This window comes from Sus scrofa, chromosome 15 (genome assembly GCF_000003025.6).
Source record: "Sus scrofa isolate TJ Tabasco breed Duroc chromosome 15, Sscrofa11.1, whole genome shotgun sequence".
Taxonomy (NCBI): Eukaryota; Metazoa; Chordata; class Mammalia; order Artiodactyla; family Suidae; genus Sus; species Sus scrofa.
In genome coordinates, this window is record NC_010457.5 from 133,425,841 (window position 1) to 133,437,852 (window position 12,012).

The following is a 12,012-nucleotide window of genomic DNA, read 5'->3' on the forward strand; positions in this document are numbered from 1 at the left end:
AATTTACTCCTTTGTACATTTTATGAAATCCAAATCCAGATCAAGACTTTCCAATGAAAATTCAGTATGCAAATTGAGAGGGGCTGTAAGTATAAAATACTCAACTGATTTCAAAGACTATACCAGAAAAAGAATGTAAAACATCTCATTACTATTTTCTACATCAATTATTGGCTGCATGATAAAATGATAATATTTTGGATGTAAAAGGTTAAATGCATTGTTAAAATTTTTCTTTTTCTTTTTCTTTTGGTCTTTCTAGGGCCGCACCTGTGGCATATGGAGGTTCCACAGGCTAGGGGTCAAATCAGAGCTGTAGCCACCGGCCTACACCAGAGCCACAGCAATGCAGGATCCAAGCCAAGTCTGAGAGCTACACCACAGCTCACGGCAATGCTGGATCCTTCACCCACTGAACAAGGCCAGGGATTGAACCCACGTCCTTCCCGATACTAGTGGTTTGTTAACCACTGAGCCATGACGGGAACTCCCCTCATTTTACTTTTTAATGTAAAAAAATTAAATGACATATGTGGCTTGCATTATTTTTCTGTTGGGCAGAGCTGCTCTAACCCCCTTCTCCATCTGTATAGGCTTTGGGACTAGAAGGATCTGAACTGTGGTTCCAGCTGTACCACTTGATAGCTGTGTGATTTGGGTAAGTGACTCAATCTATCTGAGCCTCAGCTATTTTTTTTTAAATCCGAAGAATGGGTAGGGTAAGAACACCCTTGAAATGCTTGCCTAGCATAGCTATTGAGCACCTACAGTTCCTATACTCTGTGCTCAGTCACTTTAGCTGCTCTTCTTTCTGGCCATGTCCTTCTGATCCTTCAAGGCTCACCTGAAATACCACCTTCTTTGGGGCTCATTCCTAAACCTACCCGAAGGGTCTAGCTCTTTGCCTTTACCTCGCTTGTAAACTTTGACACGTTGCATGCAGTAAAATGACATCGTTGTAATAGTCTGGGTTTCTCAAGGGCAGAGATTCCCACTTTCTTTGTGTGTGCACGTGTGCTTTTAACGCTTCTAGAAATTTTCAAACATGCACAAATGTTGAGAGAGTAAGATAACGTACCAACTACTCAGCTCCCATGACTATATCATTCCCACTGATGTATTTTTCTCACTATGTACGGTGCTCAACAAAAAATTCCATGAATGTTTGGGGTAGATGGCAGCAAACACCATGTTCTTTGCTGCTCTTCCCATCAAGCAGTGGAGTCAGCTTCTCCATCTGCTTTTATCTGGATTGGCCCTTTGAGCTGCCTGGACCAAGAGAATGTGGGAGAAGTGCCTATGCAGGCTCTGGAGCCCAGGTCATAAGACCTGGTGGCTTCTGCTCTGTGGGAACCCTGCTGCCATGTGGATGAGCCCAAGCTAACCTGCTGGAGGATGAGCCACCACATGGAGCAAAGACCAACAGTCCCAGCTGTGGCCTGTATCCCACCCTGCCTCCACCCCATCAAGGACCAACCAGCTCACTAGCAGTCAAAGAGGCTGACCTTGACCTTCCAACCCCAGAGGAGCCACCGGCTCACAGCAGAGGTCAGATAAAGTCGCCCAGACAGAGGAGCCACCCAATCAACTTTCAGAATCATGAGAAATAGTAAACATCGTTGTTCCGTCTCTGTGTTTCAAGGGTGGTTTAACAAGTGGCAAAAGACTACCCGACAGAGTTTAATGTCATCCCTCCCCGCACACACAGGCTAGCATGCTCTCAGTCCAGTGGCAGCTGCTGTGGACCCAGAAGCTCAGAAGCTATCACACACTTCACAACCCCAGCATGCTGTTTGCTCAGCCACGTGGGCAAGTCAGCAGGGAAGGAGGGCTCAGCTCTCACAACCCCTATTAGTAAATGATTCTGAACCTTATTCTGCTCATCAAATATGCTTTGAGTAGATACAACGTGCCAGGAACTGGTTTAAAAGATTAGGGATCCTGCTGAAATGGTATTCCCAGGATATTAATCTCACATATTTTGGGAGCAGCAGAAACTCTGGCCATCATGCCGGCAGTGAGAGAATAGGCTAGAACCTTGCCACTCAGGAAATGATATTCCCAGATGTCCTTAAATGTGGACAGCTCCAAGTGTCCCTCCTAGAATGCACATGGTCTGGGGGTTTTGTTGGGTCCTGGGACAAGACATCTCTTTTAAATAGAAACCTGCCTTCTTGTATCATTTGGGTCAACATTTCTCCTGAAGTATGTACACTGTCTTATTGGGGGAATTTGCATTCTTCGGATAATGTCTTCAAAATGTTCCATCTTACTGGACCTGTCCTTGATAATTTTCAATGCCTTTTATTCTCCGTTCATTTAATTGGGGCCTTTCAGCCCCATTGACTCCAGCCGGAAGTCAAGGAGCAGCTGTGACAGCTGTCCCTGGTACTGACCTGCCGGGGGGGTGGTGTTCCGCTCAGGAGTGCCTCCAGTGTTGCTTTTGCTTCTGTGTCTCACAGTTCGGTTGAAGATGGAGTTCCTCTGGATTGGGATGTAGTAATGAGGTGCATTGTCTTGCGTCTCCTGGACAACATGGGGCATCCTTTCTTCTGAGAGGACCTCAGGTCTCACAGTGGCTGGCTCATCAATCTGCCATGAGCCACTCACTAATTTCTTCTGGGGTTTCCCCAAATCCTCAGAGTCCCTGGTCTCCATGGAAAGAAGCCCAATTATTTTCTTGGCAGAAGGACTGGGGGAGATCAATAACCCTTCTCCAATGTCCCTGGTTTTGAGGGCTCTAGAATAGAAAGAGAGCAGTCTTCAGTCAGGAGCATCAGGCTACAAATGCCATTCAGAGTAAGGAATTCATTCTTATTCAGATTTGATGAAATTTGGAATAATCTGTGCATCCAGAGACCACATCTTTGTCAATGAAAATTGCAGTTTAACCACTGCAATTTGGATGCATTCATGTATCATTTTGTAATTGAGGTGCGTTCATCCTATTGAGAGGCTGCATTTATGGGGAAAATGCTGCAAGTGGCTTGTATAACTCTCAAGTAAACATTTGCTAAAAAATTCAAGAGAGGATAGCAATAGCGGTGAGGGGGAACTTGGGGAAACCAAAGCAGGGACAGGAAGATGTGTGGGTCCAAAGGGAAGGCGTCGTGGGAGCCATAGGAAGGGCTCTTAGTGAGGGATGGGTCCCAGGAAAGTGAATTTAGAGATGGGAAGTCTTGAACCCTGTGAGGACAAACATCTTGCCGTCCACTGGGGGCCAGGTCTGGCTGGGGGCTTAGTGGCCTCTCTGATGGGACGGTGTTTAAGGAAGCTGTGGGAAGGATAAGCCGTCCTGCATCCCACAGCTGCCCCATCTTTTGGAGTAAGAGGATGGTTGCCTGGGGTGACCCTGGAAGGGTTCGTCTGAACCAGGACACTTTTCATAGGAAAAAGGGGTAGAGTAGGATTCCCCAGGATGGCCAGCAAACCCTGTTTCCCTCCCAACACAGCCTCCTTTTGGGGTGGGGGGCTCAGAGTGGAGCGGACCATGGGTGTCCATCCAGTGAGATGTAAGCTGGTAGGGCGGCCGCCAGACAAGGGAGCCATGCTAGGAATTCTTTGAGGCTCCCCACCCATCCGAGGGTTGAGAATCTGGGGCCCCATGGATCCTGTGGAGGTTTAGGGGGTATGTAAATTGTGAGCAGAGGCTGTGTGTGTTTGTGTATATATGTTTTTCATGATTACAGGTCTAGAACCTCTATTGCGTTCTCCGAGGGTGTAAAGACCCAGGAAAGCTTAAGAAGCACCCCTTCAGTCTGTTTTCTTCTGCAAAGCAGAAAGAATGGGGGCCTGGTCTTGAGAGCACACCCCCTTTCTCACTGCGCCACCCTACATACAGGTGCCCTGGCTACCCCAAGCCCCGCCCTTGGAGTTGCCCTTAGGTGAGTTCCCAAACCCTCCCTGCCCCCAAACACACACCTTGATGTGTAATTGGTCAGGTGATTTTAGAATGCTCAGAGGCGGCACAGGCTCCCCCCACCCCACCCCAAGGCAGAGAATATCCTTGACAGCTAAGGCAGGAATTCAGACTGTCTGCTTAGAAGAGACTCAAGGATTCAGGACCAATCTGGTTCCTGGAGCCACAACTTCTGAATGACACAGAGAAAGATTCACCAGGGATTTTCTGTTCTTTTCTTTTTAGGGGATCCTGCCTTGAGGTAGCTCAGTTGGGGGCATAGACACTGCCAGGCTAGCGGGGGCCTGAGGCGCTCCTTCACTGTCAAGTTCAGCTATGTGAGCCCAGCAAGCCCCATGTAGTCCCATTGTTGGTGTCTGATGCATTAATGCTGGGTGTGCATGATGGTACCTATTGGACAGGTCCTGACCTACCGGCTCATCCTTGAAGAGTCAGGCTGCAATGTCAGGTGGCCAGAGAAGAGAGCACAGGGCCTAAGAGATCACCTTTAGGTGCTGGACAATTAATAGCGCTTGGGAAGGGCATTGCGTATTACGAATGTGGCAAGGAGCACGCAGCTGGTTGCCAGCACGAGTGATTTCCACTGACAGCAAGTTTAACCTGGTCAGGGAGCAGATGCTGTTGCAATGAAGCTAAGCTGTTCTTGCGCCCCATCGTGGAACGAGAGAGAATGGGAGGTTCTCTCCTGACCAGATGACTGAGAGGCCCCTGCCCCACACTCTGGTGAGAATCTGCCCTCCAAACAAGGGCTGGTGGACAGGCAGAGAAGATCCAGGAGGGACGAGGTCAAGGTCATCACACATCTCTGTGGGGCCCGGGGCGGGAGGGAGTCGTATGAGGATCACGGGCAAGAACAGACTTCAGCTTTGGATTTCAGAGCTGTCCAAGTGTGGCAGTGACTTCCCTGTCACCGGAGGTGTCCAGAGAGAGACTGTCGGGATTTGAGGATTCAGTGACTCTGACCTCTGACCCTGACATCTCCTCTTTTCTCTCTGGGCCTCCCAGCTGGGTCCAGACTCTGATTCTGAGGCTGTTCTTGCTTAGGATTGATTCGGGGCAGCAGTGGGCAGGGATCCCATGGGCAGGAAACGCAGGAGTTAATCATGCGTTGGGGCGTCTGTGGAGATCTCTGAACAGGCTCAGGGAGTTCCTAGGGCATCCTTGATGGAGGGAGCAGAGCCCGGAAGCTCTCGGCAGGCTGTCAGGGAGGCGTCGCACAGGTGTATCACCCAGGTGTGGCAGGTGGAGGCGGGGGTGGGGAAGACGTGGAGAGGAAGGACAGGATGGGTGACTCGAGGTGGTTTGGGGAGGCACGGGGAGAGGGCCGTCCCAGGGGCAGCTGGGCAGGCCAGGGTGACTGGGCGGGCCAGTGTGGGTGGGAGCAAAGCCAGCATGGGGTTGGCACACACTGGTTCAGGAGTGTGCGGCTGAAAAACCTCCCGGCGGTAGAGTCTGCCGTTGAAAATCCTGGGCTGAGGCCGGCTGACCATTATGAACAGAGGTTTCCCGCTCTGCCCACAGGGCATCTCAAAGACCTCGGCGTTGTGGCCTGAACAGGTGCTATTTTTTGGCATGCAAGGTTATTATCATCATCATCATCATTATTATTTTAGGCTACTTTGAAAAATTAACGTATAAAGAGAATCCAGGCCTAAATCTGAGAATGTGCCTGTGTTAAGTGTATGGTTCTGAGTTTTGACCAATACACACAGTTCACGTAACCACAGTGGAAACACAGGACACGCAGTCACCCCCGAATTTCCCTTGTGCCCGCTGTCGTCAGCGCCCCTTATGCCCAGCCGCCACCCCCGAGACCCCGGATCTGTATTTGATCCTCTAGTTTGCCTTTTCGTGACTCATGTGGGTGGAACAGCGCGTGCGCTGCCTTGGCCGTCTGGCTTCCTTTGGTCGCTGTGATTTGCCACGTGGCCCGGTTGTATCGGAGATGATAGCCAGTGCTCTGAATTCGGGGAAGCCTCTGCACAATACATTGTGAAGGGCGCTCGGCTGGGAGCCGGGGACTTAGGTTCACGTCTGCATTTTCTGCTGCCTGTAATCGCCTGCTTACCCTGAGCAAGTCAGGGCCTCAGTTTCCTGTCCAGGAAGCACGGGGCGGGGGCAGGTGTTCTTGGGCGCTGCTTACCTGCTCTCAGGTACTGTGCCCCCGGGAGACTCAGAGACCCCTCCGAGAGAAGCACGTGGTAATGAGAACCCTGGGGATTGCTCTCAAACACCCCTATTGTTTTCTTAAAATGAGGGGGCTCTGAAACCCAGAGAAAATATTCCATCCTCAAGATACCACGTGCGTGCACACACACACAGACACACAGACACACACTTTCTGAAACCTGGAAAGACAACCCCGATTCCACCTCAGTAACTGCCTATTTCAGGCAAATGTGTCCTGTTTTTCCAAGTCTGCAATACTTTTGTGATGCTACAGTTCTTCTGTATCTATTAAGTGCTGGAAAGCCTGATAGCTCCCTCCCTCATCCGCTAGTGTTTTTCTTAAACTCCCAGAAGCTTTAAGCCCCATCTCTTCCTGTTCCTGGTGGCTTCAGGATGGACGTGCACGGGGGTGGCTTTGTGATTGGAAAGAGGGGCTTATGGCACATACGTATTTGATAGCATTTATTCTTTCATTCACTCACTCACTCATCAAGCATTGCTACCACGATGTCCTTGTCTGGCACCTGCTGGCATGGTGTACACCTTTGTTCCGTGCCTGCCCATGTTCCCTCATTAGGCAGCTCCAGAAGGGCAGGACTCTGCTTTGTTCACTGCTCTTCCTGGTGCTGGGCACTCTGTAAATATTTGTTGCTTGCAATGAGGAATGAATGGATGAGTTACCTCCGTGAGGCCCATGTGATAACTAGTAGCATTTTGTGGAGAAGGAAGCTTCGGTGACTTGCCTGGGATCACACACGGTAAAAGGTAAAGCAAGGATCATCCCACATCTGTCTGACTTGTCGTTGGGGGAGCCTGTGACGTGGTCAAAAGATGCTGTGGCGAAGCCTGGCTGAAGCCTGGCCTGGATGGATGAAGGCAGGAGCCCGGCTTGTCTCCTGTCTCAGTGCTAGCTCATGAGCCAAGAGTGACTGTTAGACCTCCCAGCACTGGGCTGAGGGCCAGGGGGCCTCCCTGCATGAGTCGGATGCCTGGGACGTCAGGACCCGTGGGGTGGGGGTGGGGGTGGGGGAGCTAGCTGCAAGCCCAGCTGTGGCAACACAGGCCAGCTGCTGGGGTGGGGGATGATGGCACAATGGGCAGGAGGAGACGCCTCCCTAGGCCAGGGCTTCTCAGGCATCCAAGTGCAGGGGCTCTTAGGATGCAGATTCTGACTCAGGAGGTCCAGGGTGGAGCCCAGGATGCCGATGCTGTGAGTCTGAGGAGCAGGCTTGAGCAAGGTCCTGGTGGAGCAAAAACCACAGCCCCCTTAGCAGGTGTGAGAGAGGGGCCCTGGGGCGCTCATCCCCATGCTGCCCTTTGCTTTGGCCCAGTTTGGGTGGCATCGCCCCAGGTCAGTGGCAGACAGTAGTCTTGATGGAGAGCAGGGCTGGGGCCGGAGGAAGGGAGGGGCTGGGAGGGGGAGGGGCCTGAAACAGATGCTGTCTCTCCTGTGTCCCCTTCTTCCTCTTAGAAGAGAAGAAAGTGGGGGGAGGGAGGGATGGGTCGTGGAGGAAAAGGGATCCCAGAAGCTGAGGGATGGAGCACCCCTGGGCGCTAGGAGGGAGCTGAGCCCTCCGGGAGCTGGGATGGCCCAGTAAGATGGTCCTGCCTTCCTGAAGCTAATGGGGGCTGCGGGAGGGAACAAACACTACAAGGCAGGGAGGCAGTGATGGACGAGAGGTGGAGGGGCCTTCGCAGGGAAGGGTTGTGGTAAACAGATCACAGGGGGGCCTGGGGGAGGGAGCTTCATTGCCTTATTCGTCAGAACATCCCAGAAGGCTGCTCAAGGTCAGTGCCTGGAGCTGGAGGTCTTGGCATGGGGCTGGGGCTCAGCTGAGCCGGGGTTAAGCAGGGGCAGGCGCTGGCAGCCCCAGGCAGGAGCACTTGGGGCAAAGTCTCAGCAGGAGCACATTGAATATCTCGCCTTCATCTTTAGAGAGGAGCAGGCTGCTGCGACCGTGGGGTGCGCAAGCCGTCCAGGTGGCGGGGGGGCGGGGGGGGCGGGGGGGGCAGGGGGGTGTGACTGGGAAATGCAGCCTGAGAGGGGTGGGAGAATGGAGGCCATTAGCTGGGATGTGACAGCAGGAAGGGCTTGAATGCGCTGTCACAGGTGGGCTCCATGAGGTTAGGGGGCCCCCGAGAGGGAGGCGGGCCTGGCTCATCCCAGCTCCCCTGTACTTTTTCATTCCTGGTCCTTGACCGACACTTAGACTCCTCCCAGGTAAAGGGCCTCGTTGGCCTGGGGCTATAAATGACAAAGACTTTTAGTTCTTTTCTTTTTTTTTTTGGAGCAAAGAAGGATATCTAGGTACGATTTTAGGGGGCAGAGGAAAAACATGAAGTCTCTGGTTTGATAGAAAAGCCCCAGCGAGAAAAGTGGCCCCAGAAGCCGCCCTGCTGTCAGGATGACTTTTGCCGTGAGAACGTGAGAACCACAAGCACAACACAGCCGGCTGTAGAAAACGCAGCAAAGCCGATGCCCTGGCCCTGGAGATGCCTCTGGGAACGTGGAGGTGTTCTCAGCGGGGACATAGGAGAGGAAGGGGAGGGGAGACCCAAAGAGCAGGAGAATCTGAAGACCCAAAGACCCTGGGAGAATCCAAAGGGGAAATTCAGAAATTGGGGCACAAGGGGCGGGGGAGGGGTCAGCAAGGCAGCGGGAGAAGGGGGGTTGGAAGCAGGTCCCAGACGCCTAGTGGGCTCTGCACACAGGGTGACGCTCCAGCTGTGGCCACCTGGGTGGGAGGTGTCTGCTAGCATCAGAAGATGGGGGAGAGGGGGATCCTTGTAGAACACAGACCAGGGCGAGTAGGAAAGGCAAGGCACAGAAGTAACAGGGAGCGGGGGGGAGCAGGGCGGGCAGGTGAGGCGCGGTGTCTGGGTTCAGTGGATGGAAGTTCGGGCAGAGACCTGAAGGAAGCCAGAGAGCAAGCCTGGGGGAGGAACAGGAGCCAGAGCTTCCCAGCTGGATCTGTTGACTTGCTTTTGGCTCAAGAGGGAGAAAGGCACAGATGAACCCTGGTTTTCCTTTAAGGCTGTTGAGCTGATACACTGGGAAAGGAGGTAGGAATTTGAGGGAGACATTGGGCCTGAGGTCAGAGAGAGAGAAAACACACTGGACAGGAAGCTGGACTTGAAAAGGGTCCTTTGTGACAGGGGCCAAACCAACCAGGAGTAACCTTGAAGGCTGAATATGAATTATAGCAACAACGCATTGAGCGCAACTTGACAATGACTTAAGAACATTATGTAACCCAAACAAGCATCTCTTTAGTGGGAGAACATTAGAACACAGCGAGATGAGGAACGTTCTCGGTTCTCAGTGGCCGCTGCATCCCTCTGGGTCCACCCACTTCCCATCACGCCACGGTCAGTACTCCAGCCTAGCAGCTTGGGACACTCAGACAAAAATGGGAAGTGGGTTAACGCAGGAACAAAATTCATGTGCAGATGAAATAGATTGTGATTGTGTGTGAATAGCTCCTCTTTCCCAAGGAATCGAGCAAAATCAGTGGAATTCCTTTTAAACCTGGGAACTAAGTGGTTTAGAGAGGTTGAGGGCATGTCTATCATACAGGAAGGTATTCAAATACCAGAGAGTGGTGGTCCATGTATCTCCATCCATCCAGCCATCCATCCAGCCAGCCAGCCATCCATCCATCCAGCCATCCATACATATCTATATGTACGTAATCTATCTATATGTGCATAATCTGTAACACGGGGCAAGAAGAAAGCCAGAGGCTAAAAATCCACCCTAGATGTTCCTCTTGGCAGAAATGGTATAAGCAATAAGCATTTAACAAGCATAAGAGAGCAGAGGTCATCGTGGAGGAGGGAAAGGGTCAGCTGAAAGGACTCCAGGTGATGCCCACAGGTGACGGCAGGTACAAGGGAGGGCAGAGGAACAGTAGATGGTTTGCAGAAAAGGGACAGCAGATAGTTTGCAGAAAATCCTTCTTAAAAACCAGGGAAAGATTTTCAGCCTCATGTCTCAGAAGAGGAGAGGGACTCCAAACCACGCTGAGATCCCCTTTTTCACTTATTGCATGAACAAGAAAAATCGAAACTTGGGGGAAGCTGAGGGACAACGGGCAGCCCCTCCTCCGTCATTGCTGGTTGGATTTTTGCATTGATTCCATCCCCAAGGGGACAGTTTGGCAACCTCTGTCAAAGTGAAAACAAATACGCTTTAGCCCAGCAATCCCACCTGCAGGAATTTGGCCCATGGGTCTGCTTGCAGATGTGGGGAGTGGCCTGCATGTGGGTGTCTCCCTCTGCCCCCCCCACCCGCCCCCCCCTCCCCTGGAGAAAGCAATTGAGGATGCTACAGTTTCTCTCAATTGGGAACTGGCCACAGCAATATGAAAAGCCCAAACATTTCCATCACTGGAATGAGATGCAGTTGTAAAAACAGGAAAGAGGAAGCGCTGTATATGGATCAAGAAAGAACGCTAGACAATCTCAAGATAACTATGAGTATTGTACCCCCACCAGTGTGAAAGGGGAGAACACAGCCAAATTTATTTGGATGTGCCTAAAACCTTCTGGAAGGAGCTACAAAAACCTAGTATCAATAGTTACATAGATACGTATTTTTTATTAGAGGAGGGAGCCTGGGGAGTTCCCGTCGTGGCGCAGTGGTGAACGAATCCGACTAGGAACCATGAGGTTGTGGGGTCGATCCCTGCCCTTGCAGTGGGTTGACGATCCGGCGTTGCCGTGAGCTGTGGTGTAGGTTGCAGATGCGGCTCGGATCCTGCGTTGCTGTGGCTCTGGTGTAGGCTGGCAGCTACAGCTCCAATTAGACCCCTAGCCTGGGAACCTCCATATGCCGCAGAAGCAGCCCAGAAATGGCAAAAAACAAAAAACAAAAAACAAAAAAAAAAGAAGAGGGAGCGTGGGCAGGTGGGAAATAGGTTTGGAAGGGGAGGCAAACCCTGTAAAGTACATACCTTTTAATATTCTTTTATTATTTTTTTTTGTCTTTTCGTCTTTTCTAGGGCCGTACCCATGGCATATGGAGGTTCCCAGGCTAGGGGTCTTACGGAGCTGTAGCCGCCGGCCTACGCCAGAGCCACAGCAACGCCAGGTCCGAGCCACATCTGCGACCTAAGCCACAGCTCACGGCCATGCCGGATCCTTAACCCACTGAGCAAGGCCAGGGATTGAACCCACAACCTCATGGTTCCTAGTCGGATTCATTTCCACTGAGCCACCATGGGAACTCCCATATTCTTTGATGTTTAAGGGTGATGTCAACGTATTAACCTATTCAAAAATTAAATCCATAATCTTTTGAGAAAAAAAATGAGTAGGACAGAATCTTAAATACAGAAATGAATCACTTTTAAAAATTGAAGGAGACAGGGAAGTTATGGGATCTGACTGAGAAGCCATCAAGAGCCCCAGGGTAGTGAGTTGGAACAGAAGAAAACTGGTAGCCATAATGGGGAAAACTGTGTTATGTTTGTACCTTCAAAACTGAGATTTCCCCCAAATCAGAAACAGAATAAGAATGAACTGTTAAATGGGATATTTTATTTCCCTAATCAAAACATCATCAGATGAATTTAACAAAACATTTTCATCAGCAGCAGGTGGGTCTTCATACACTACAGCATATCAGTGGGTTAGTGACAAAATTAAACAGGAGTCTCCAAGAAAGCTCTTCGAAGACTAGGAGGGAAATTCATCATAGTAAAGAATACTGTGCCCATCTCAAATGCAGTGATGCTGAAAAGTCAGCGAAGGAGTCTGCTCTCATTGTTCCTGTTTATTGAGGGCTTAGCCAAAGTAATGAGACATAAAACAAACATCAGAAAAGTAGATGATGTTTATTGAAAGTGATGTATATGCCTAGAAAGCTAAAGAACCACCTGAAGCTACTGGAATTACAAAGAATTTAGCCCAAGGCCAGAATA

The 12,012-nt window shown here is 50.9% G+C and overlaps 2 protein-coding genes across 3 annotated transcripts in view; one reads left to right on the forward strand and one right to left on the reverse strand.

Annotated features, from left to right (window-relative positions):
* The window catches only part of NGEF (neuronal guanine nucleotide exchange factor), a 127,447-nt gene that overhangs the window by 93,126 nt on the left and 22,309 nt on the right, over positions 1-12,012 (reverse strand). Inside the window, exon 2 of the mRNA XM_021074904.1 lies at positions 2,397-2,740. Within this exon, the coding sequence (XP_020930563.1) occupies positions 2,397-2,740 (344 nt within the window). The remainder of the gene's footprint in view (positions 1-2,396; positions 2,741-12,012) is intronic.
* NEU2 (neuraminidase 2) overlaps positions 1-12,012 on the forward strand; it is an 86,848-nt gene that overhangs the window by 33,282 nt on the left and 41,554 nt on the right. The window contains exon 2 of one of the 2 annotated variants that reach the window (XM_021074906.1): positions 594-658. The gene's annotated coding sequence lies outside the window, so the exon portion shown is untranslated. Of the gene's footprint in view, positions 1-497; positions 659-12,012 lie in introns of those variants that run through there. The other variant, XM_021074907.1, reaches the window with a different exon arrangement.